Here is a 27,692-nt window from a genome sequence, read left to right as displayed (position 1 = left end):
GAAATTTCATAATTACAATTAAACATGGATTTTCAATCCACCATAAATTTTCCATTGCATCTTTTGGCAAAATTTAGAGGTGTCTTACTTGTATAGAATAAGGTAGGCATCTTGCAAACCTTGCCCTTATTTTATTGGAAAAAGTTTATATGCAACTGAGGCTCTAAACAATCAAATTATAGCCCAACTTAAAAATTTCACTAGAAGATGTTATTTTGATGCCCAAATATCGTCAATTTGATTATCTCAACATAAAGATCCATGGACATGAGAAAAAAAATGAATTTTAAGTTTTGGAAATGGTGCATCTTGTAACGTATTTTTTGACTGTCAATTTTCAAAAATTTCAAGTTTTCATAGACATGCTTGATCTACACTATTTTTAAAGGTTTAAATTTTATAACTAAGGATGAAACTATATTTTACGGCTATCACAAAGATTTCCAGTATTGAAACCACATTTCTCAACACTATTTGAAGGTGCGCTTTACTTTGACTGTTTAAAGCCCTAGCTCTATACAAACTTTGACTTTTTAAAGCCCCATCTCTATACAAACTGCACCCTATTTTATTTAATAAAAAGTTTATATAAGTGCGAGGCTCTAAACAATCAAATTATAGTGCACCTCAAAAATTTCACTAGAAGAGGTTCTTTTGATGCCCAAATATCCTCAAATTGATCATCTCGACACCACAATGCATGGACATGAGAAAAAAAACGGATTTCAAGTTTTGGAAATAGCGCATGTTGTAATGCATTTTTAGACTGTCAATTTTCAAGATTTTCAAGTTTTCATAGATCAGCTCCATCTACACCATTTTTTAAGCTTGAAATTTTATAGTTAGAGATGAAAATATATTGCAAGGCTATCACAAAGATTTCCATATTGATTGTTTAGAGCCTCGGCTCTATACAAACTGCACCTTTTTATTTATAGGGGAAAAGTTTATATGAGGTAGCAACCTTAAAATGTAGAATTAGATGCACCTCAAAAATCTATTGGAAAAGTTGTTTTAGTGTTGAAAAGCCTTCTGATTGATCATCTCGACATCGAGACGTATGAATATTAAAAAAAAAAAGTTTTTGAGTCCCATAAATAGTGCATCTTGCAACACATTATCTAAACCGTCCATTCAAGATTTTCATATGTTTATAGATGTACTTGATTTTAACTATTTTTGGAGTTTAAAATTTTCTAATTAGATATGAAAATAGATTTTAAGATAATCCTAAGAATTTTTTACAACAAAATTACATGTTATGACAAAATTTGGAGGTACGTCTTAATTGGATTGTTTAAGATTGCAACTTTATAGAAACCACACCCTTATTTTATATGCTAGTCTTGTAATTGTATTTAGGGATTGTATACATTGAAAACCATTTACTTTTAGCACATAGAGTGACACTTACTTATAACCCTCCGATGGTGATCACAATTAATCTTGACCATTGAATGTCAAATCGGGCGGCTGCATTTATTTCATTGATCAAGTTCAAAGTTAAATTTTTTTTTTATCGAACTTTATGAGACACTTAAGTAATCAGATTTCACATCGGATGGTTGTAAGTAATTGTGACCTCTCTATACAAAAAATAAATATTTTTATTGCATACAATCCCATTAAATACAGCCATCAAATTTTACATCTAAAGATCAAGATTAATTGAAACCACCTTATACTAAACATAAATAGTCTCACTCGATACTTTTCAAGTTGTATTCCACCTTGATGCACCGTAACCCATTCATGATTTGCGGCAAAGTCATCTATGCGACATGACTTGTGTCACGCTATCAATCGTTTGAGATGCGTGATTTTTATTTAAGTAGCGTTAATCGTACTCTTCATCTTCATCTTGTGAATGAATAATGGTGTTACTTTTGAGACATTGTAGTAAATTATTACTTATTGAGAGATTCTAGAAAACTATTACTTCTGGTTTTATTGGAGATATTGGAGTAAAATATTATTTCTATTGTTGTGAGATATTGGAGTAAATTATTACTTCTAAAGTAAATTTTTTTAGTTTTTTTTTTTTTTTTTTAATATTGGAGGAAACTGATTACTTATTGGGTTGATTTATGGAAAAGATGTGTTACTAATTTTTTTTTTAAATTGGAGAGAACTAATTAATTCATTTGATATTGGAGTTCCATATTAACTTACTACTGTTATTCCAAAAATTGGGCTTAGAGTATTATTTTTCTTCTATAGAAAAAACTAATTATTTTGGGATTTATGATTGAGGGAAGTAAATATATTGGGGAGTTTAATGATTCAGAAATTATAAGGGGTACTTTTCAATCACTATTTTAAACGTTACCAGTCTTCCAGGTATGTTACCAGAGGTATGTTCCCGGTTTACGTTACCAGTCTTCCAAACTAGGTATGTTACATGAGGTATGTTCCCGGTTTTTTAGACAATGTTTTGAAAACTTCAGATTCAACTTCACTGTTTTGAAAATTTCAGGTTAATTTGATTTTCAAATAACTTTTTTGAATCCAAAATTTTTGATTTTCTGATTAGAGTAATTTTCAAATAACTTTCTTCCATCCAAGTTTTTTGAGTATATATTTTAGTTTATGTATTTTTTAGATTAAGGTGATTTTCAAATAACTTTTGTCAATCCAAGTTTTTAGAGAAAATGAGTTTTATTTTATATATTGTAGCGGTGAGAATAACAATTCTTACCTATTTGTGAGAAGATGAATTTTATTTTAAGTATTGTAGAAATGAGAATAACATTTATTTAATAAAAAGTTTGTAAAACATTGGAAGAAATAAATGTTTTTCGGCTTATTAGGCTTATTGAAAGACTATTTTATCATTTCAATAAAGAGTTTTTAAGACATTGGAGAAAATAAATATTTTTCTGTTTATTAGACTTCAAAAAGAATTTTGTAGCCATTAGAGGAAACGAATTTTTTTCTGCTTATTGGGCTTATAGAAAGACTATGCCTTTCAGCTTCTCAAGCTTGTATCTTTGCGCGCTAGGATTTTGTAGTTGTGAAACATTTGACAAGACACCAAAATCCCAAGACACCAACAACACTGTACTCAACTAGCACTATCATACCAAAGAAAAACACCAAAAATCTTATTCACAAAAAACCTGTGTTCAACTAGCACCAACATACTGAAAAGAAGAAAAAAAGAAAAGAAAAAATAAAATACCGTGGAGTACTTTCAACCATTCTGCAGAACCCACATTCAACTACCTAGAGAGGGATAAAGTTTATATAGGAAGTTGTTTTCATGCCCAAAATTTTTCAAATCGATCATTTCAACCTCAAGATGAATGGATATGAAAAAGATAGATTTAAAGTATTGAAAATAGTGCATCTTGTAATGCAGTTTTTGGACCATCAATTTTCAAGATTTCTAAGTGTTTCTAAATCTGCTCGATCTACATTATTTTTGACGCTTTAAAATTTTATAATTAAATATGAAAATCAATTGTTAGGCCATCATAAAGATTCATAGTACTGGAAAAACATGTTTCAATACTCTTTGAAAGTGTGCCTTAGTTTGATTGTTTATGGCCTCAGCCTTATACAAAAAATAACCCAATAGACAAACGTCAATAGTTAAACTGGAAACCCATATTCAACCTTTGGAAACCATATTCAATTTTTTTTTGCAGTTTTGCAAACAACTGGTATTCATATAGAACAGTAATAGAAGTTTTGCTTCACGAAGTGGGCTATAGATTCACGATGAGATATAACGAAGAAGAGTGGACACCCCCTCCAGAGAGAGAAGTTAGAGATTAAAAAAAAAAGAGAAAAAAAGGCAAAAAAAAGGAAAAAAAAAGGATAAGAAAAAAGGAAAAAAAAAAAAAACAAAGGTTTGGAAGGCCGAAGTCCGAAGTTAGCCTATTCTAAGGCTGAAGGCCTACAATTTTAACATTAAAGCAGGGCTTATTATGACTTTTTGCCCCTTATTTCTAGGCAAGTGAGGCAAGTGATCGTTTATGTGGTGCTGCACAAATTAGATTGCTCACTACCCCGTCACCCGCAATTATTTTTTTTTTCAAATTGAATATAACAATAATTGCTATTTTTCCTTTAGAAAATGAATCACTGAATGACCACAGCTAGAAAGTCTACCATATCTTGAAAAAAGTGGATTCAGAATGGATGAAGAAATATTTTTTCTAAAAGAAAACGAAAAGCATTTATAAAGGATATGATAGACTTTTTAGCTGTGGTCATTCAGAGATTCATTTCTTTAACTCATAATTCAATAATAAATAAAAAATAGCACACCCATTTTATTTTTTCAAGTTTATGTCCATAAATCGGCTGATACAATTGTATCTAAATATCGGCCCCTCTGCACTATGGATATTTATACTATATTTCGAACCTAGATTTGCAGTAATGAGAAACTAAATGATCGGGATATATGAAAGATCACAAATTAAATAGTCATTATTCATTCATAAAATGTCACAAATAAATACCACAAAAGATTTCCATTCAGTGATAAATTGATTTATTTTTCTGAAAACAAACACGAACACATTTCAAATTTTAGTCACATAGATTCTATACTCATGAATGATAAAAAATAGCAATTTACTATACACATTCCCATCACACTTAGAGCTATATTCCACCACAAAATATATATACACTGCACAAGAGTGCCAAAAGGCTCATGAGCTCCTTCTTCCATACTCTGCTATCTTTAGCACCTGATTTGCCATAGCTGAGAAAGATCGAGCATCATTTTGCATCTCAGCCGTTCGTGTGTTGATTCCCTTCCATAATTCAAACAAATACATCAGACTAACAAAAAGCTAATGTCCAACTAAGCCATCAAGAGTAGAACCTTAAAGAGGACAGTGAGAAAATGACATAGGGCCACTATTCTCAGCAGATTCACTTTCATCTGGTAACAATGTATGATAATTCTAGCTTTGGGAACTTCAAAAAAACTCTTTTCTGTTGTTATATTGTATACAACAGGGAATCCACTGTTCATTCTTGATGACATATGGTGTAGATCAACCATTCCCTGTCATTTCTCATTAGGAACTATGACCAAAGATCCACCGTTCATCATCGGAAATGGACAGCAGGTGATCATAAACCACATGCCAGTGGGGTATGGTGTATTCTTCCTTGGCTCAAGGCTTAGTATATGTGCGCCATAGAAACAAGAATACCGGTTGACAATGTCTAATAGCTAGGAAAGTGGAGAAAAACAAAATATATTGCTCAATTAGGAAATTAATAGCATACCTGTACTTTTTGCAAATTCTCTACAAGCTTGCTTTGTGCAAGTTTGGGAGCACTTGAATCCTGCACAACACATTCACATGAACTGATTAATGGGGAACCTATAAAGGTGTTTTGTGCCTTTTGTTTTTATAAATGTGATTTAAGATAACAGTTTTGGTTACTTCGTAGTGCATGTTAATGTGCTTGAAGATCTGAATCAATGGAATTATTATATGACATTGGATAATTTACCTTCGATTAAAAAAAGAAAGAAAGGGAGAGATCCGCTGAATTGGTATATACTCACATTTGAAACAGCGTATCCATATCTCTTCTTTATCTGGTCCACAGTTCCAAGGGGCTTACTTTCCTCGTGCTCCTCCTTAGGAACCTGGTTTGCATCCTTTGTCTTCTTTGGTTTCAGTTTACCTAATATGACACCATTAACATTGGGCTAATAGGACATTTAAGGAGAGTTGTTCTGCTAAATAACAATCACTATGTATAAACAGTTTCTATTTTTAAATACATACAAGTAAGGCTCAGTTGGGATGCTCCTATATTTTATTGATCGTTAGAATCACTTTGACGTAAGGGAAAAATAGATTCTCTCCATTTCTTTTGTTCCCAAGTAGGCAGGCCTTTTTCACGTCTCACGTTACCGGGGCTAAACGAATACTTTTTTGAGATATTATTTCAGGCAAGCAGGACAGGGAAACAACAATATCTTAAATAAGTGATCCATCCAAACTGGCCCTTCATTTGTGATGAGCTCAACTATAAATTATATCATATGAATTTCACACACCAATAAATAAAAATATTTCTCACCGAGAGAACCTTGGTTTCAGGTGCATACATATGTATTTCGGACAAGACAGTAGTGTAATGATTCAATGATAAATGGGATTTGGAATTTGTAGACATTAGTTATAAAAATATTTTTCTCACCTAGAGAACCTTGGTTTCAGTTGCATAGATATGTATTTCAGTCAGGACAGTAGTGTAATGATTCAACGATAAATGGGATTTGAAATTGGTAGACATTGGTCAATCTTGTAACCAGAGGAGCTCAACCACAAAGTTTCTAATATAGTTTAAGAAAATAAAGATTATTTGTTACCCCAAGAACACTTGGTTTCAGGTCCACACATATGTGTTTCAGATAGGACAATGATATATTGAACAATAAATGGATCTAAGTCAGTTTCCTTTCTCTCAAGGATCGATCCTATTTAAATACATGCATGAGACAACAATTCAAAGGAGGTGGTGGCATAAGAGACCCAGACCCATTGTGAGGGAGTCAGAGAAAAATGAAATAGGTGCTCAATATATAGATGAGGGCATAAGGTGTCATATTGCCTGTCCATAATCAGCATTTAACTCAAATGAAACATCCACTAATTAATTTGCAGGTCCCTTAAAGCTACTATGTATACATATTTTTTATGAAAATAGGAAGAGTTTCTTTTGGCTTTAAGAGATCTAGAGGCTTACCCATACACCAAAATGTCAGTTGATTAAAAATTTTTAGGAGCGCTCTTACCCAATGCTCTTATCCAACAGTAGATGAGAGATATCACATAACAAGCTCACTAAATATAGCACAGAGTTAAGTATCTCGTTGCAAGTACAAACCTTTAATGGCATGAAATTTGCTGCTCAACTTGTGCTTATTTGATGTTGAATCATTTTGACTGAGAGTGTTCTCATCATGATCTTCAATTTCTATGTCATCTTTACAAGACATAACCAACCCGTAAAAGACTAACCAAAACAATTATCCAAAAAGTGTCACAATACAGTTCAAGCAACAAATATGTAAGAAAGCAGAATACCTATGTCTAAGTCACCATAATCTCCATTAGCAGCTAATCTCTCTCCATCCCCCGAAACTGGAGGGAAGTTACATGTTGAGAAAATAACAGCAAGATCTTGTTGTTCACAACTCACCAAGGCTTCTATATCTTCAGAGTCTTGAGATTTCCTTGCCTTACTGCCTTTGATCTCTTGAATAATTGAGTTAACCAGACCCTGGATTCAAATTAAGTTTTAAGTCACAATGTGAACATCCTCAGATTTGTACCAGCAATTTCAGGAATTTGATGATTACCTTCTTCTTTTCTTTCTGAGGGATGTTGACAAAGATGTGCTCCTGAGGAGGGCTGAAATTTTTCTTGTATACTTCATTGAATGACCCTAAAAGACTGAAAAAGTGGACAATACAAATTTGCAGCATGTGTTAAGAGTGTTGCAGTCGAGATGAATAAACATTAAGTATTTCTCTGCAAAGAGTAATGTTATAAGACAACAAAGAGAAATAACTCTTAAATATGTAAACTCAGGAGATATCCACTTTAGGAACTATTCTACAAGGACAAAACTGCTTTTCTGAAGAGCTACCAAAACCACAAGGGCAGTCCAGTTTTCCAGGAATTCCTGCTACAAAGAAGTTAAAAAAAATAGACATGACAAAATAGATAAACTAAGTTAGTCTAAATGAACGCACCTATATGCATGTGTTTTGGGCAAAACTGAAAAGAAGAAAATTTCTTGATCTCCATTCACCTGTCATAGAAAGGAACAGATAATTTACTGCAGGAATAAGAAATAAGAATGCACTTTGCTATACTTCCATATAAAGTCAATACTTCACCAACTCACCAGAACAACTTCACCTTCAGATGAAGAGCATAATGAACTTTTGGCATTTGATTTTCTTCTTGAATCACAAAATGGAAAACCTCTTATTGAAGTCATTTTTTGGAGGGATAAGTCTGGGAGGGATCTGTAATTTTTGAGAAAATGAAAATTAAGATGGTTGTGAACACAAACATGTCTAAAATCATGAAAATTGTTAATGATGCAGAATGAGCTCAAAAAGTATAGAAGGGTCTAGATAGTCTATGGAAATTAACCATGGTTGATGAAACATACGGAAGTATCTCTGGTCATGTGTGTGTGTGTGTGTGCATGCACGTGTACTTTTTCACAGCCTCATTTTTGCGGCCATTATCCAAAGACAAGCAAATTAATTTTGTTGTGATAGAGTCAGTTTCCATTGTTGATTGGCAGGCATTTCATACAGGTACAAGATTTTGGAAAGTGTCCCTTGAACGGATATTGTAGCATACTCAAAACTAGTACCTTTGTACATGCAAACTAGATTTTGTGTAGCTATCTTAGCATTATTCTACAACTTCACTGGAAATTTGATGTCAAATGTATATCATTATTTTACAACTTTACTGGAAATTTGACGTCAAATGTATATCAATTTTCATTGAAGTACAAAAAGCAAGAGGGAAACTGTTAGAATGAGCCAAATACACTATCTACCAAGCAAAATAAAAGGATATTTATATTGACCCAAAATAGAGTGCATGAAAACATCTAATTCTAACTTCAGGTAGTTTCACCATCATGATTTTCTGATATCATGACAAGCTGATGCTGTGGAAAGAAAATATGTAACAGAAAAATGGGAATCCGGATAAATAAACATTGCATACGGATCACACTATTTCAAAACCATAACTTAAGAAACTAGTTTCTTTTGGATGTCTTAAGTTATATGAAATTCATCGATTGAACATCAAAAGTGAAATGCCTTGATTTGACATCAAAAGCAAGTGGTAAGCCATATTCTCTCACCTTATCTCCATTTTGCCACTTGTAAAAAGAAGCATTAGGCCCACAATTGAATTGGAACAAAACGTTGATGCCCAGCAACAGGTTCCATGAAGCTTTTCTTTCAGATATACCTTTTTCACTCCCTAAGAGCATAAGAACACAGTTTACTAGGTAACAATCATTCTACAAAACATGCAAGAGAAAAGCATGTGCATGTCATACTCAATATGTTACACCAAGGTATTCGGTTATACATATGCATCAGTTACCTGAATTATGTGCGCTATGGAATAAAGACGGACAGACTTTTCAGAACACAACAGTAACAATGAAGCCTCTGATTTGGTATCCTGAACGGAGTGCTCTTGGTGCAATCCTGGATTACTTGATGGGTGTGATTCTTTGTTAGATGCATCGTGCCTACCTGTATAAGTCGTAACTTATTGTATATGCTACTTCATTGATAGTTTAAAGTTTTCATGAAAATTGAAGAATATCACGAAGAAAAAATGACAAGTACGGATAAAAATTACCTAAGATGCTCATATATACAGCTCTAGTGGGCTTACTAGGACGAATACCGTTGACGCTTAAGACACCTCCGGTGTCGCTATCAAGTGCAAAAATTGAAGCATCTTCTAAGGCTACAAATAGAACCTCTTTTTGTGAACCACAAAGATCGTATTTTCTCATCTGTAGGGCCAATATACTAGTGGATGACTCACTTGAAAAGCATTTTTGAGATAATAGAGTTGGCCCTTCCATATCAATCAGTGATACCTAGACAGATATAAGGATAAAGTAAGCACACCTAAAAAAATTTTAAAATGAGAAAAAAAACATTTTAATTACTTAAATATAATCAATCATTATCAAATTATCAGAACAAATGTTCTAGGATATAAGCAAAGTGAGAAATGTATGCTCTGGTTATGGTATTCAAACAGCATAAGAATCCCTATGTCAGACCATTGTTGGAAATATGATTGTAGAAATATTAAATATTTTTCAAATCTCCCTATGAAACAATTTGAGATTTACTAATAAAGTTTAACAAATCTTTCTAATCTTGAAAATTTTGTTGAACCATCTTTCTCTCTAACATGTATGTTGCATTTTCAAGGCTGAAGTCCACTCTGCTGCAGTTATCTTATCAACTCCATGTTCAAGATTACTCTTTGGAAAGACTCCAAATTCTTCACATTATGGATCACATCCTTATTTTAGTTATTTTTGTCATTCTCGCTGTAATTGGCATTGTTTTTTCTTTCCACTCATAATTGCGCAATAAAGGATTTTTTTGAATCATGGTGTAGTTCTTGGTTATGATCTAGAACGGAAAAGCTATGATGATGTTCAGTTCTTGGTTATGCTCTAGAACAGAAAAGCTATTATTGTTATTTTTGAAATGTGTGAACAAAATGCTTTTCTCTCTCAAAAATGATTTTAAGTGTTATACTCCTCATTCGCTCATTATTTCATGGCTTGTTACTAGCCTGCCAAATTGATGTGAGCTGTAAAGCCCATAGCCTACTCCATGAGTCTCTCTTTGGTCTCTCAATCATCTTCTGAGACATCAGCCTTCTTCTCTGCATCTTTGCGTACTTCTGTTTGGTTATACTCTATAAGGGTTCTCACAATCAGACTAATTCTCACAATTGAACCATGCAACTGGGCACAAAACCCCCACCTTACCAACAGCTTCTCAACTAGACACAATATACACTCCTACTGACAAAAGGTAGTCCATCTTCCCTCTTTGATTCTTAATATGGTGGCTTTGCAACAGTTAACAGTTTAAAAAAAAAATAAAAATAAGGTGGGTTTGTTTCCTACATCCACGCGTAGATTTTAACCTCATCTACTTCCACAAACCATCCACCTATCATCAGGCTTCAACACAAGCTTGTTCTTAGCCACAAAAGAAGGATGCACATTTTACAGAAATTGAACAAAAAAAACCTGACTATTGGAGGGGGAAAGCCATTTAGATTGCTGCTAGATACAATCGATATGTTGTCCTTAACTCTTGAGTAGTATGAAAATCAGTTGGTGGATGAGGGATAAAACCACGAATACACTACAAGGAGACATTCGCTCTTGTTGGCAGATGATAACAGATGGAGCCCAAACAGGTCCCCCCAGTGGTCAATTTGAGAGGTTTTGAACTATTTCATTTCACAATTAATTCAAATGCTGATCCCTTGAATTTCTTGATCTGCTTGTAGGTAACTGTGGTTCTTACATTCTTGCATTCTATGTTCATGAAATAATACTTAGGACATAGCCGTGATAATGGATCAGACAGTTTACCATTTCAAAATAAAATTCTTGGCATCTTATGCTATTCTGATGGAATTGAGCTGGCTTATTCATCATGTAGCCATATTCTACCAATGCAAGTGTCATCGGGATATATTTGATAAAGCTCATCACACTAATCACAAGGTTATCCACTCCATTTGAAACTCCAACACTGATGCCACTTATCGTCATTTCAAAATTCTTACCGATTTATATGGTACATAAATAGTACTTTAATACTTCTTTTGTGTACTGATGTCATTCCTATTCTCCATCCATTCCAAGAGACTGCCTTCTTTTCCAGTGATTCAATGCACTCAGTGGAAAGCTACTTCACCCAATGCTTTCCAACAGTAACTGACATTTTCCGTCTTCAATTAAATAATATCTTAATTTTCAGATGTCTTCGATAAGCTTCGACAGAATTTTGCAAAGTTATGATATGTTATTGTATGCAATAACCCTGTTGGGTTGAAGTCTTTTTGCTAGTCTCTAATACTGCTGTCCTATATTATAAATTTTAATGGTAAAGTCCATTTTATAAAATTTAATTGCCACACAAGCAACACAGCTACCTTATTAGCTAAGCCCGTACACCAGTGCAATAAAAATAGAGCTGTGGACCAAAATGCACACCCCCATTTCAAGCATACCAGTTAAGAAGAGAAAGAAGAACATAGATATACAAAAACATGGCCTTCCCAAGGTATCAGAAGATTTATTTTTAGTTTTTAGTTGTAACAGTGGAGTTCAATCTAAAGCAGTAGATATAGTTTAGAATTTAAACATCAAGACTTACATATCCTTCATCACACCCAACCACAAGACGTTTTGAGCTGCAGTTCAAGCAGATGGAAAGTATGGACCTCTTGTGAGCCTTTATAACTTTAACACTTTCCATGACGTGATCATATCCTGACTTTGAATTCACTGTCACAAAATCAGATAATATCGAGACTTGAATACATTTACTTTCCATGACATAATCATATCCCGACTTTGAATTCACTGTCACAAAATCAGATAACATTGAGACTTGAATACATTTACTTTCCATGACATGATCATATCCCGACTTTGAATTCACCATCACAAAATCAGATAATATTGAGACTTGAATACATTTATGTAAATATATGTAGAATCAAGAAAGAAACATGGAGAAGGAAAATCTAATCTTAATGAAGAGTTTGTAACCACATTTGAAAACAAAAGACTCAGGTCATTGCTTGATGTGTTTTGAGCCAAATCGACTTATCAGGTCTCATTCAAGTAAAATATGGATATGACACAGAAAATAGGGTTTTATACCGAATCAAGTAAAAACTCTGGTAAGACGTCTGACTCGAGTAAAACTTAGGACTAGCAAGTCTTCAGAAGACTCCCATCTTTAACCACTGGCAAGTCAACATGTTTTATAACTTAGAAACTGTTCAGGATGCAATAGAGAGAGGAGAGTAGGATATTTTGGTCATTCTAGGCATGCAGTCAAAATAGGGGAATGCGGCATTAATCTTTAGAAAGAGACAGAGAGGGGAGTGAGGCATTACTAACATGTGTGAGTTTTTTGTGTGTGCATGTGCATGTGTGTGCGTGTGTTGAGAGAGAGAGAGAGAGAAAAAGAGAATTTAAACATACCCCGGATGAATAAAGGGTTGCCTTTGGCCTTTTCAATAAATTGATCGGGTTTGAAGCTAAATATGTGAACCTGGGTACAAAGAACAAAGCCCATCAATGCTTCACATATCTTTCTAAACAATTTACATGTATAGGATCCCTAATGCTTTTATGAGTGAAGCAATATATTAAAATAATATCACTTGAATAAAATAAAAATGTCAATGAAGACTGGGTCCTTACCGTTCCAACCTGATCACCAGTGACTAGAACTCGAGAATCAATATCAAACTCCAATGCAGTAATAGGAATACCACCTGAGTTATTTTCTTCTTCGCTCTGTTTCAAGATATCGGAGCCTGGGTTCAGAGTCTTGGACACAATATCAGAATGAAGCAAACTATGTTATTCAATCAGAAATTTGATTTATTCAACAAACAACTGTTATCCAATTGCAAATTGGACAGAATCCCCAAAATTTGATCTGATATTCCTTGACACTATGTAAAAATAAACATATTCCACAACAAACGTATTACACAACAATGCTTTTTCTCTTCTTTTAATCCCCTTGGATATCTGATTGTATACAAACACTCACGGTGGGAGCTTAATAAAACAACATACAGATTTTTACCTATCCAGTAAAATTTTATTAGAAATAAGAAATTATTTTGTCATGATTTTTTGAAACGTTTTACAATGGCTAATTGCGCAATTAAAAAAAATGTACCTGTAGTTTTATCGATAAGATCATCTGGAACAATGGATATGAGGCATCCCAAAAGTTTACATCTCCATTAATGTGCCCTGTTATGTACAATTTTTTTATCTTTGTAAATCCACCAAAGTTAGAACAATTCAAACTTCTTCCATCTTTTGACTTTGTACCCAAAGGAAGAAATGGAGGCAATTTGTAGGCTGGCCCCTACAAGAAATGGAAAGGGAAAGGACCATAATCCACTCCATAACTAAGCATTTTTAAATAACTAGACATTGATAAATATTGAATTATTATTAAAATAAAATGCTTTTACCTCCACTAACGAACTTGAGAAAACTGAATTGTCCGAGATAAATTTTGCAACTGTGATGCTTGAATCACTGAGTGGGAGCTTTACCTTTACCTGCTTTGGGATTGGTGGGGGTGACTTAGACTGAGATTGAAATAGATACCGTTTAATATCAGACTCGTCATAGACAAGCATATGACCTGATTTTAATAGTATCAAAAGAGCATCTTCTAGATGTTTGTTTCTACCAGTACTATTTGAAAGGATTTCCATATCTACACAATGCTCTGGCAAAGGAAGCTCCAACTTAATTGTACGAGAGTCATTGCTTTCCTTCAGAATAATTATCTGCATGGCAATCGACATCCATGAAAAATGAAGTATAATTTAAATATTGAGAGTAATGAAATACATGTGCAAGGAAGATACCAAGTACCGTAATAAATGCATCACGAGCATATTGTTAGTCTTCAACGTGTTATTATTCATTTTATATTTGAGGGGAGACACTACAAGAAGAGTTTTCATATACTTTTGGGATGCATAGCTTCTTTGTTCTCATGCAATGCACAAACCATTGAATCTGATGACTGAACATAAGAAAAGCATATGAATAGTATGCAACTTACTTCCAACTAAATCCATATGAGTAAATTTGGAGAGATTTTCTTGCTACATATCCATGATGAAACTAACAAATATAAAGTCATAGCAACCCCGATTTACTAAGTATTGCAGGAACTAATTGCAACGAAAAATAGAGAATATTTATTACAGAATTTTCAAGAATATTTATTCCTCTTTCAAGGAATATCAGGTGAAAATGAAAACGAAGAGACTAATCTTATAAAGCAAACTGCAATAATTCATCAAAACAAAACCAGAGAAACAAGATGGATACCTGAAAGGAGCTTGAAGTGCCACAACCGGTAACGCCATTAACATATAAACAACTCCCTCTTTCATCTCCTGGAACCCACTTCAATGAAACAATCGGAACTTTGTCCATCTTGTAACCAAGATTAAGTTTCGACAAAGGCAAAATTTGATTATTAAGGCGCTCATTTTTATTCCCGGAAGGGGCAAATGTTGGAGTTGAACTTGGTGGGATACTCCAAAGGCAAATTTCTCCACTGCTATAACCAACAACAACTTTAGTTCCAACAGGACAGGCCCAACATGCAGAAGTTACTCTCTTGTTTGATTCATGACAGGACTGTAGTGAGCTGCTACCATTCACGGCAATGACTTTGCTCTCCATGGTATCCCAAACAATGATACGACTGCTTCCGAAAATTACAAGAGTCCTGAAAAATGAGGATCTACATAGATGTTATGATAAGAAATGTATGCAAACCACATGGATCGACCACAAATTTTTGTAAACCTGCAAGGGTATGTCCTCCAAATAATTATGTGCAAATCTTGAGGTGAAGCAATTACTTGGGAATAAGCATATTCCATGAGTGGTCCATGTGAATAATTTTACGAGACAAGATATCTACTTTGTTGCTGCAAACTATCTGCAACTGGGATTTTAGTCATTGAGAAACAAGAATATTACTTCCAATCAAGTATCTAAGTAGGTATTGGGACTGGTATGTGTACTTAAGAGTGAAGAGTTTCTTGCAAGGTCTATTAGAACATCCATTGGTTCAATTCCTAAAAGTAAATGTTATGGGCTTTTATGGGGTTCATAAGTTTTACTTATGCTGAAAGCTAGGTATAGAAATCTCATTATCCAGGCTTTTTTTATGCATTTGACAGATGAAAAGAATTATTTTCTTCTATATGGATTTCGATCGAAAAAGCCTAATATGTCATCTAGTGTTCAAGGAATCAATTCCTTTATTAGAAGTGTCTCATTTACAATGTTGATCAAATTAGTTGAGATATACTAGCTGAGTCAAAGACAAAGCCCATAGCACCTCAACATATCTTCAAGATTTATGCCCATAGAAATGCAATTCCTGCATCAATTTTTTAAAACAGATGGACTCCCATTGCCCACACAGATGGTGCCAACATTAGCATGATGATCATATCCAATGGAATTTGAAAACGGACGAATAATATATATATATATATATATATATATATATATATATATATATATATATATATATATATATATATATATATGATGATGATCAGATCCAATGAAATTTGAAAATGGATGATTATATATATATATATATATATATATATATATATGAAAAACACTACCCAACGCCTATAGGCGATAATGAGCAGTGATTTTGCCTACCCCCATCACCGTCTAAAGTTCATCGCGCTGTCACGATTGTCCGGTAGTGTTTCATTTTTTGTTGTTTTTTACAAATCGGACTAACCTGAAATTTGAAGCTTATATTCATAAAAAATAGGGGAATTTTTGAAAAATATAAAAAAAAATATTTTACATGAAAAGAATTGACCAAAATACATTCGAAAAGTTTGGGGGGCATTTTGGCCAATTTTTTTCGCAGATAATTTTTTTTATATTTTTATTAGATGCGCCTCAGTAAGATGTACATACCCTCCAAATTTCAGGTCATTCCGATTTGTAGAAAAAAAAAGAAAAAGAAAACACTAACAGACATTTCCCCTAAATAAAAGCTCATCATGCTGGTGCAAGCCCATGCAAGAAAGAACTGCTTGTGAAACCTACTCTATTTTCTTTCTGTCCAGAGATTTTAAGAAATCAACTCAAATCCTATGCATGCTATGCTAGTTAAAGAGATCTACATAAGGTTAGTAAGTTGGTTTATCATGCTATTTCCTACAAGAATGTTACGTGGAAGGGTTTTTAGTCATAAAAATGCTTAATTCAAAGACTTCATACAAACTTGGAGGATACACATTCCATAGTAAGAGAAGCACAATAAAATGACTTTACCTCCGAGTTTCAGCCAAAGGCTGAGGCAGTATATAAGCTACGGAAGTGTCTTCAGAGGTTTCAGACATTGACCCTATACAAACACATTCCTATAATTACATATTGAAAACATGAATTGCAATGTAGTATAGAAGTGATAAATTACAAAATAAGTTCCAGGGAAGAATCATCCATCATAATTGACTGACACATGCATTGTAAAATGAAAGGAAAGACATATATTAAATTTTTAGAAAATGAGTACATGGAGCTCTGTTCAAATCCTTTAAAGTCATAACAATTATGAATATCAGTATGAGCTTATAAAGATCCTAGTCATACTTAAAGATAAGCATAAGATGATATCTATAGTCACAAAAACTCATAGAAGTGAGTTGAACCATGCTTGCATAGCTCGGCTACATGCACCAATTCGTTGGATCCTACAAAATATCTAGCTTTATTCAACTCTGTGAGAGACTTGAACTAAGCATGACGTAAAGTACCAAATGCACCAATTTGCTTGGATCCCTTTGAAAAAATAAATTTGATCTTGACAAATTTTCTTTTTTAAACTATTTGATAATTTTGACCACAAGATTCTTAATTAAAGATAACAGTTGACATTTTTCACACTTTAATAAAATATGGACTTAATCTAGATGAGATAAAAGTTAACAAAAATGATGATGCTTCTTACCCCGAGATGCTGACAAAGGAATAGTATACTGCATGTGTATGAGCTGGCAAGATTCTCTATCAAACTTCATGACTGAAATGTTTCCCAGGGAGTTACCAATATACCTACAATTTCAAAGAGTCACCTCTTAATTCAATCCCTTTTTACTCATAAAACTTTCTTAGAACTGCAACCAACTTAAACTTCGCAGCTGCTCACATAAAGTGACTTCCTTGTATGACCGTAAATGAGGTTATTTCTTCCTCGAAAGTGTACATGAAAGACAATTCCTTCTTGTCAATGTCCCATACCTACAACTCCAACGACTAAACATCAAATTCTAGTCCCTGTAGATAGTACAGAAAAGATTGGAAGCAGACAATGGATGCACCCAATAAGCAAAGAAGTATTGTCACTTTGTTTAAAAGGCAAAGTTCCATTACAACAAAAGATACTGCTTTTGGCAGGGTCAATCACCAAGTGGGTATTAGGTTACATGCCACAATAACCCCTAGCCATTATATGTGAAACCAGGTGGTTAGAGATGCGTCATTTCTCCTCAAAGAGTCGAAGAAATTTTTTTAATACTTTGTGCACAGTCAATAGCACACCCTAGGGGTGATTGTGGATTTCTCATACCAGAGGTAAACTGTTTGATGTATATCATCAATACATTTTTTAATGAATTATCCTGGTCAATAGATTTCAGCCTGTAAGATTAAAGGAAAATCTTTGAAAGACTATATCACCAACTTCAAATTGGAGAGACAAAAGACGAATACTAACTATCATTTTCAAAGCTCTTAAATATCTCCAAAGAGGGGCAGCTCCATGGAGTATTCAAACTCACTTTTGCAAATATTTTAGATGCATTCATTGAATCAAAACAATCAACATAGAGAGTTGGAGCACATTTATCAAAGGCTAAAAATAGCAAACCATCAAAGTTCAGCCACATTCCAAGACAAGATATGGAAATCCTCGAGCAGAAACTCGGAACAGAATCTTTGGAATCAAAATCCAACATACCTATTGTTGTTTGTGTTTGTATTGGTTTCAGTTATACGCCTCATTCTGAGTATCATATCAATCTCGAAGCTATCAAGTTTTTTTATTATAAATTTATATATCAATAATGTGAAACTTTTCAAGAGTCCTTTCAGAACACATTCTCTTCTGATTACTAAGAAAGGCTAAAACAGCAGTTACGGAATATACATGGTTCAAAAATCCACCTCACATCAAAGCACTTGCTTTTGTTATGGTTGGTTCTGCGTAACGACTGATTAATTAGAAGGGACTTACCTCGATTTGATTTTTGGTGGTTACATTCAAGAGGATTCCTTGATTCTCCAGAAACTGTCAAGTCACAAGTGAATGATGAGATCAGAGTAACAATGCTTTGTTTGCAACAGGTTAGGAAAAAAATCCTGTAAAAAAGAAAGCCAACGGTACTGTAGTGGCATTTGGGCAATAGCTAGAAAGAGGTTCTAGCTTTTCAAAATAATATACGATGTCCCTTTCCATGACAGCATGACACTGTGATTCAGTTTTCAAGCAATTCAAAACACACTATAAGTTATGAGAGCTAACATGAATGGTTGTACTGATGACATGGACTACCAAAGGAAGACAATAACTACATAGAAAAATGATAAAATGATTTCCATGAAAAAGCAATGGAAACTTCCTCAAGAATAGAAAATAATACTTGACGGTGGCAAAGACAAAGATGCGCACAGAAATAACCCCCTACAATGATTTACTAGCTTTTATACAATAAAAACTAATAGCTTTCATATAATGCAACTAATATTGTTTCCAATGTCAAAATTTTGATTGCTAAATTGCATTTCGCTAAATGATGATTTCAATATCGCAATTATGATTACAAGAATGCAGACTTCATATCACTCAATATTGTCTCCCGCCGGGTACCTACCACATCTGGTAGCTCTAGTCCATCAATTTTTCTAATGAGGTTATAGCTATCTATTCATTCTTCTCCTAAACCAAGGTCATGGCCTTGGAATATCATGTATAACTTACTTTTGGGAAATTAATTTGGAAAAAACAGATCATGCAGAAGAAATTCGACTCAGCTTTTCCTAGGCCGTCTTCATTGTGTAACTGAGAAATGCCCCAATCATTTGGAACGGGCCAGGAGTTATAAGGAAATGGTGAACTTAATGTCATCTTAATAGATAAAGAAATGGAGGCAAATAGTCAAGAAAAATACAAAACATTTTAACATAACAAGCTAGGGAAAAAAAACACTCCATTACTTGATATGAAGAACAAGTAATAAGCAATAAAACGAAGCAAACCATGAGGTGCCTATCAATGGGCGGTGGTTATGAGACATTTTTACTAATGTAGTTTTTGCAGATTAAAATAGATGGAAAACCTGAAGAAACTTGCTAGGGGCTCCTTCAGTAGACTCCAGTAAAACTTGAGCTTGATCTACACCAACCAATTTGATTCGACCATCCCTGTAAGAAACAAGGTTCATCAGCTCCAATTGACAGCCTAGAAAACATAGATCCTCATATGCAAATATTCAGGTCCTCCAACAAAATTTGATGCATTAAGCAATTCATGAGAGAACTGTAACGTGAAGCTCCGAGAACAAATATGTGCAAATTGCAAGGCTTATCTATGGAGGAGACTAGTCAAGTGTATCCTACTGAAATAATTATTGAAATGAATTTTAGGTAACTTTGCAGTTATCAACTGAAACAAAGTACTTCAGGTATTGTCTAACTCAGTCAGCCATAGCAATTTATGCACCAAAAGTCAAAGATGTTCATGTTGTGGTCACCTTTCCAAACAAAACCTATGCTATTATTTATCCAGTCTACCTATTACATATCTGCATTCTGTGGCCATCTTCAATTAAATTTAAATCCATAACAAGCCATTGATTATAAGGAAAGTTATCCAAAATGCCATGAATTTTAGGTAACTTTGCAGTTATCAACTGAAACAAAGTACTTCAGGTATTGTCTAACTCAGTCAGCCATAGCAATTTATGCACCAAAAGTCAAAGATGTTCATGTTGTGGTCACCTTTCCAAACAAAACCTATGCTATTATTTATCCAGTCTACCTATTACATATCTGCATTCTGTGGCCATCTTCAATTAAATTTAAATCCATAACAAGCCATTGATTATAAGGAAAGTTATCCAAAATGCCATGAGAGATGAGTTATCTGACATTCTGCCAATATCTTTTGGTATTTCAAAATACCCATCAAAATACACATGTTGATGACTTCGAATAGTTGCAATTGGGTAAAGTATTGAACAGTTGATCTCGTACGGGTACTTTAATAAATTTCCCTTGATTATATGCAAAGCACAATAAATCATCTCTGATAATGAAGCAAATTAGAAGAAAGACTAATGTCACTGCTACATGCATATTACACTGGTAAGAGAAGCAATTACTTGGTAGAAATTGCATGAATACCCTATAATGTTAGTATAGTGTTTATCTCCAATGCACCCATTTTCTATCTGCATTTGTGGACATCTTTTTTTGAATTTAGTTCCATAACAAGTCATTTATTGTACACAAAGTGGTCCAAACATCCTTGATAACTGGAGGAAGAAGAAAGATTAATATCATTGCTAAAGGCATGCCATGGTCATGTACGCAAAATACTTACTTGGTAGAAATCGCAAGAATATTCTGAATAGAGTCCAAAGCTAAAGTTTCAGATCCTTCTGGTATCCCATAATGATAAACAAGACGTGGATTTACATCATAAGGTCCAAGACCACCCACTGTAGTCTACCACAAAGAAAAAAAAGAAGATGAAATATGAATCACTTTAATTTTGCTGGAGATAAATAGCAGTTTACTAATAAGCAGCCCAGTTAGGTTTTGGCAATGTACAATATTGATACTTTTTATGATAAGTTTTGATATACAAGATATTCAATACAAGTAACCACATAAAGCATAGTACTTAGTAAAAGGATAACAATAAGATGACGGTGTGGCCTAAGAACTGGAGTCCCTCCAAAACTGAGCCTTGAGAAACTGGCTGGGAATACTCTAAATTGCTGTAAAATATTTTATGTTACAGCAAGTTATGTTACTACCAGTGACACAGATTTTCTGTGCAATTCACCCAAAAAAAGACTTCTGTGCACATAGATGATGTTTCTTGTGCCCCCAAATGCCGGAACAAACGAAAATGAAACAGATTTTCTGCCACCTTCTAAATCCAATGCAAGCAAAAGGCAGCAAAGATGTCTCCAGATGATAATCAAGCATACTACATTTAAAAAGAGCAAGTCATTGGATTTTGGATAAAATACATATCAGTAGGAAGTAACTGAAGTCCAAAACAACGTCCTGGATGAAAACACAAATATCATCAGAAGGCGAAATGATTTGTTAACTTTTAACCATTAGTGCTCCACTTCTTTGTTCAGCTCATTAATTCAAAGTTTAGTTTTTAGTGAGAAACGAAGAGAGAAAATACATGGTTTTTATAAGTAAAAACATGCAAAATGAACTTATTCGGAGGTTTTCATCTGCCGTTAGAGATCTTCAAAGCCTTCATTTCGAAATTGCAATGTTTATGGATCATTGTTAGGACTGATTAAATAATACAAAATTCTTTTTGTGTGATTATCACTACAGTGTATTTATCCCTTGATAATGTCTTGAAATGGTACCTGGGATGGGTTCAATGGTTTAAAATTAGAGTCTAGTAGGAAGTCTCCTTCACTGATATTGTTTGTTTTAAAAGTTTGCCATCACTTCTTAATCTGACTTTCAGGTTCAGATTAAACGGTTAATAAGGAAAATAGATCCCGAGCATCCATGCGCATGGAGTGATATAGACTGAAATGAAGCATTTCATACGGAAACTAAGCCCAGTCTAATTTGCCCAATAGCCATGGAATTCTAAAAGCAAGTTGCAATTCAGGAACAATCGTCTTCGTAGAGGAAAACTCATCCCGTCCTTATCATGTGGACGGGCAAGTTGAGATTTCACAGTATCCAACGGCCAACAATCAGTTTTATGTTTTAATTTTTATACTTTATCTGAATTTTGGGTTATATACATTTTTATAAATATAGCTAAATATAAATAATTTAAATAAAAACTAAAACACCCCTATATTTATTTTGATCAATATTTTTATGCAAAATATTTTGTTTGTTTTTATTCAATAAACATAAAAATAAGCTAAAGCCCAAATTTTATATTAACATTATTTTTAAACAAAAAAATCTAAAATAAAAAATAAAATTCAATTTTGACCTTTAGAAGACGCTGGTTCAATTAGAACCATTAAAAAGTGCTTGTGCACCGTGTCAGAGCCTACAGCATGGGTTTGACGTAATAACTGGGGCAGAAGATTTCATGCTTCGAAAGAAGCATACTGCCCATTTACTCCTTCGGGTAAAACTATGCTTCGAAATAACTGGGAGAAGCATACTGCCCATTTACTCCTTCGAAAGAAGCATACTGCCCATTTACTGCTTCGAAAGAAGCATACTGCCCATTTACTCCTTCGAGTATTTTTAAGTCCTCAATTTTTGGAGATTTAACTTCTTCAACCTATATTGGGTACTAAATAATTTTTTTGTTCAAATGGCCTTCTCGATGCGCTTGAAAAAATTGATGCCTCAAGATTCAATAGAAATTGTCCAATTTTTTAGTGAGATCTAAGTGCTAAAAAAACTCAAAATTCAAATATTTTTTTTTTTTTTTCATTTTGATATAATCATCTAGTGATCTTAGATGTTTTCTAGAATTGCATATCAAAAAATATTTACAAGTTAGTCTTCTGCTTATGATCCCACAGGAGTATAATACGTGCACCTAATCGAAACTTGAGAATATCTCCAAAGGCTTAGCTATGCACTTCAAAAAGATAATGTCTCGAGATTGAATACAGACTATCCAAAAATGTATTTCAAAAAAATAATGTCTCGAGATTTAAAATTGAGATATAATTTTTGAAGATGAGATCCAAGTGTTGAAAAACCTAAAATTAAAATTTTTTCTTTTGAAAATAATCATCTAGTGAATCTTACTTGGTTTCCAAAATGTCAAATTCAAAAAACCCTCTAAAGCAGGTTCTCAAGAAATGGATATCTAATGTGCTCCTAGAGGAGCCTATATTATAAGAGCTCAATAAATCAAGGCAAAAGTACATATAAATTATAAAAAAAAGTCACCCATAAAAAATCCATCCAAATGATTGTTTTGATACTGAAAAACCCTATAATTGATCATTTGGATATCAAGATGTATAGATGTGAAAAGAATAAAGATTTTAAAGCATAAAAAATAGTACATCTTGTAATACATTATCGACAATCCATTCTCAAAAATTTCATTCCTATGTAGATCTGTTCAATCTATACCATTTATTGAGTTTTAAATTTCATAGTTAGACGTGAAGTAGTTTTTGACATCATCACTTAAATTTTTGACAGTAAAAATACATCGAGCTACTTAATTGGATTGTTTAAGGTTGACACCTTATATAAACGACACCCATAAAATAGTTACTTCGATCAAAGTTGTGGCATCCGCTGATGCAAGGCCCACTTATATCCTCATGCACAGGCCATGAATCCCCAAAAAACTGCATTCGTCCCTTAGTACGTGCTAACTTTGAATAGCTCCAACGGTTTTACATAAACATATCCCATTTTGCCCATTACGAATAAGTTTAAACTATTTATAGAAACGAAAAGCAATCCACAAAAAACAAGAAAAAAGAAATAAACACAAAAAAAAAAGGCAATCAACTATAACGGAAAGATATATGTGGTTCGGCAATGTGCCTACGTCCACAGGATATATGATTCGACAACGTGCCTATGTTCATGGGAGATTAGAGCTTCTTTACTGGCAACGGAGAATAGGGTTACAATACTTTTTCCTCCTCATGTCTTTATGTTTTTATCTAATTATAAAGAGATGTACGTTTTTCCCTTAACCCTTAACTTTGGATGAACCCCAATCGCAACAATATATATCAACAATATATATCGAGTCCCTGGTACAAATTACCGAAATACCATTGTATGGATATATATTAAGTCCCAAATATATCGAATCTCATGTACGGATATATCCGAAGCTACCGCCCCCGAACCCCGCAGGAGCCGAGTCCATCAAGTCAACCTCTCAAGACAACTCCTCTAGTCTTTCGGCTCTTCAAGCTTTTAACGGTCATCCAAAGTCGTCTTTTTTACTTCACCTTGAAAGATCTATTTCCTCAAAATACAAAACATCAATCCTCATCACTATTGTGTCCCTTCAAGAAGAGATAAACATCTTTGTTTGAAAACCAAAAAAGAGATGAACTTCTTATATTAAATGTAATCCTCAACTGTAGTCAATTACCCAACTTAGACTACGGCCTCACTTGTGAGTAAATCTATAGAACTGTCGTAACAGTCATTTTTAGCGTAGTGCTTGAAAAACTGGCTATATTCCTAGTCATGATGGTCACATCCGGATGAGGAATTACCAATCTCGATGTAAATCAGTACGTAGGGAATTTGGGTCCCAATTAGATGAGGAGTTACCAATCTGGATCTAAATTAGGTAGGGGATTTGGGTCCCAATTAGATCCAGGTCGATCAGATGGGTCGCTTCAGATCTCGTTCAAAAATAAAATAATATTTATATAAATATTATATAATCTATATATAGTACCTTACACATATACTTTAAAGTATGTCATTAATTTGACCACACTTTCAAACTTCAAATTACCCGCATCCTGCACGTGCGATGACACGATACACATATCTCCATACATGTGTAAAGTCTACCTCATTCACAGCCATCAAAGTTTAGTCGTATACACGGCCAAGATTGGGCAAGGCGAATTCATTGTACGAATAGAATATTTGAGCGTTACTAAAATATTTTTTTCTACAAATGAATAGAAAAGATTGATAAAAACTCGTATAATTATTAATAAATTATTTCTTGATAAGCTCTACATTATGAATGCAGATACGCCGGTCAAAATAAAAAAATGCATGAGCGCGTATAGCTTTGCTCCCCTTGAACATGCTGCGAGCAAATCTGCTTTGGAGAATTTGTTTTAGGATTCAACCAATAATTACTAGATGAATATTTAAATAAAATTAGAATTTTATGTTCTTAAACACTTGGATCCAACCAAATGAAAATTGATGGTCTCTTCAATCTTACAACATTTTCGAGCGCACATATGGAGTCCCTTTATTTTTTTTTCGTTTTTAGGATTGGTCACAAGGTTCAAGTGGTTATAGCCCCAAACTTTGGGGTCCTAAAAATACACCCAGCTTGGATTTTACCCAGGAATGAAATGATAATATACAGAGTGGGAAACGGGAAATTATGTGTATTCATTTGAAATAGATAGACAAGCGTGAATGCTATGCTCCCACAGGAACATAGTATACATCTACCCGGTTAGATAACCTATTTTGAGAGGATTTTTTCAATATGAAATTTTGGGAACCACCTAAGAATCACTAGATTATTATTCTCAAACAAAAAAAAATAGATTTTTGAATTTTCTAACACTTTGATCTAACTCTCTAAACTAGTAGATGGTCTCTATTTAATCTAGAGACATTATGTTTTTCAAGTACATGGAGGTTTTATTTGATCTTGAGGCATTGCTTTTTTCAAGTGCTTGGAGGCTTTTCATTGATGATAATCTAATGGATGAAGAGGTCACGTCCCCCAAATTTGGGGTCCTAAAATTACTCGTAGATGATATCGTACCTTAAGGAGTAAATGTACAATATAATCCCATGAGCGTATAATATTTTTGGCCCGGTGCCGATTCCAAATCCACTTTATATTTTATAGCTAAATAACTGATACGGTGAAATAGATAAAGTTTATCCCTAAGTATTTTTTCAATCCTTTTCAGATATCGACATGTATCTACGACCAAACAGATCCACGCACATTAATGTGACGAGACGTCAAAAAGACTAAAAAAGGAAAATAATGTCATCCACTGACTGACCGCCCAATCGGACGGTCAAGAGAGATACCCTTTTGGCACAACATCTGCGTGATATGGCTAAGGGCGATCAATTTATCTCTTTAATTCATGCTTAAGGATAAAAAAGACAAGAGTTAAAACGTGATCAACCAGAACTGGAAAATAACTAAACAAATAAACAAATTAAAAACAGGTTAAATGATTTTATTTTCATTTTTTTGAAATTTGTATAGTATTATGCGCTTAAGCTCTTCTTCTGGGATCAAATAAATAAGGTTTAGAAGAGAACTACTCTTTAACGAAATTCTATAATGCTGATTAGCAGGGAAATTTTCATTTACAGTCAAGACAGAACTTCTTCTTCCTTGTTTCATATAGATTATGCACCTTAATTATCTAGACCAGATTGAAATTCACAGCGAATTGGTGATATTTTCAGAAATAAACAATCTTGGATCAAACGTTTGCTCTTTGCAGGAACTGAGATAAGAGTATTTCTCAAATCCTGCGAACTTAATCCATATCAGAAAAGTATTTCAAAAAGTAACAGATGTAATTGAGGATCATAGAATAAGAAAGCCAAAACACACAAATCATGGATCAAATGCTATGCATAAGCTCAAAAAAACACAGTTCTTCACACTTGAGTGATACAAAAAAAATCCTCTAAAGAGTATAATAAGAAACTCTCAGATACTAAGAAACTCTCAGATACTAAAATAATATAAACTTTCAGATGAAAAAAAAAACAGAAGAGTCTCTAAAAGTAACAGAGGAACTGAGAAATGCATTAAAAAACCAGCTGACTCAGGGAATTCATGATAAAACCGATCTGGATCAAAACAAAGTGAACCAAGTAAAATAAACACTCTAATTGCAGAGAATTCAGAGCATAAATACCTTTTTAGAGGCAATCGCTACCAGTTTCTTCAACATTTTAGGGCTTCCAAGTTTCTTGCTCTACAAAAGACTTTTAAGGTTATCTCTCAACAAGAAATGATATCCAAGACTTCCAGTTTCTTCAATAAAAAATGGAGAAAGAAGAGCACAGGTTCCTCTGCTTTGATGGATCCGCTTACTCGATCGAAAAGAACAAATAAGAAAACGATAATCAAAAGAGAGAAGTTAGTCTCGCTCTCTCTCTCTCTCTCTTGTACTAAAAGAGAAAGCGAAGGACACGTGGCGAGCAGAGAGTGGAAAGAGGCCTTAAACATTTTTCCCGCTTTTATAAGGGGAAATCAAAGATGACACGTGTAGCGAGATGCGCCCACTTGGATGTAGCATTGATGACGGTCTTAATAACGATCGACGTGCTGCGAAACGGTTTGCGAA

The 27,692-nt window shown here is 33.8% G+C and overlaps 1 protein-coding gene across 3 annotated transcripts; it reads right to left on the bottom strand.

Moving 5' to 3' along the window:
* Positions 1 to 4,420: 4,420 nt before the first annotated feature.
* On the bottom strand, positions 4,421 to 27,692 carry DAW1 (Transducin/WD40 repeat-like superfamily protein). 3 transcript variants are annotated; one of them, XM_088847479.1, is made up of 24 exons: positions 27,261 to 27,692; positions 21,032 to 21,156; positions 19,767 to 19,851; positions 18,665 to 18,718; positions 17,579 to 17,670; positions 17,381 to 17,484; positions 16,702 to 16,774; positions 14,707 to 15,112; positions 13,830 to 14,153; positions 13,526 to 13,720; positions 13,036 to 13,131; positions 12,814 to 12,883; positions 11,975 to 12,105; positions 9,405 to 9,651; positions 9,141 to 9,295; positions 8,893 to 9,014; positions 7,903 to 8,026; positions 7,748 to 7,806; positions 7,352 to 7,445; positions 7,077 to 7,272; positions 6,877 to 6,975; positions 5,543 to 5,664; positions 5,257 to 5,316; positions 4,421 to 4,772 (listed from the first exon to the last, which is right to left on the bottom strand). In XM_088847479.1, exons 1-24 carry the CDS (start codon positions 27,294 to 27,296, stop codon positions 4,668 to 4,670), a joined length of 3,174 nt encoding a protein of 1,057 aa, XP_088703605.1. In that variant the 5' UTR covers positions 27,297 to 27,692; the 3' UTR covers positions 4,421 to 4,667. The 3 variants fall into 3 exon arrangements, with proteins under 3 accessions (XP_088703605.1, XP_020530003.2, XP_088703607.1); XM_020674344.2 differs by having other exon boundaries at positions 13,036 to 13,164; positions 27,261 to 27,509; XM_088847481.1 differs by lacking the exons at positions 13,830 to 14,153; positions 14,707 to 15,112; positions 16,702 to 16,774; ... (4 more) ...; positions 21,032 to 21,156; positions 27,261 to 27,692 and having other exon boundaries at positions 13,036 to 13,151.

This window comes from Amborella trichopoda, chromosome 9 (assembly GCF_054954075.1).
Source record: "Amborella trichopoda isolate Santa Cruz 75 chromosome 9, AtrichopodaSantaCruz75HAP2 v2.0, whole genome shotgun sequence".
NCBI classification, from domain to species: Eukaryota; Viridiplantae; Streptophyta; class Magnoliopsida; order Amborellales; family Amborellaceae; genus Amborella; species Amborella trichopoda.
Note: the sequence above shows the minus strand (reverse complement) of the source record. Positions and strands in the feature narration are given on the sequence as shown.

Bases quoted from the DNA above. Each gene is read 5' to 3' on its own strand.
- DAW1 (XM_020674344.2), bottom strand. From the start codon at position 27,296: ATGTTGAAGAAACTGGTAGCGATTGCCTCTAAAAAG. The intron at 8,027-8,892 runs GTGAGAGAATAT...CAAAAATTACAG, and splicing joins AGTGGCAAAATGGAGATAAG to ATCCCTCCCAGACTTATCCC. The intron at 5,665-6,876 runs GTTTGTACTTGC...GTGTCATATTAG, and splicing joins CAAATTTCATGCCATTAAAG to GTAAACTGAAACCAAAGAAG.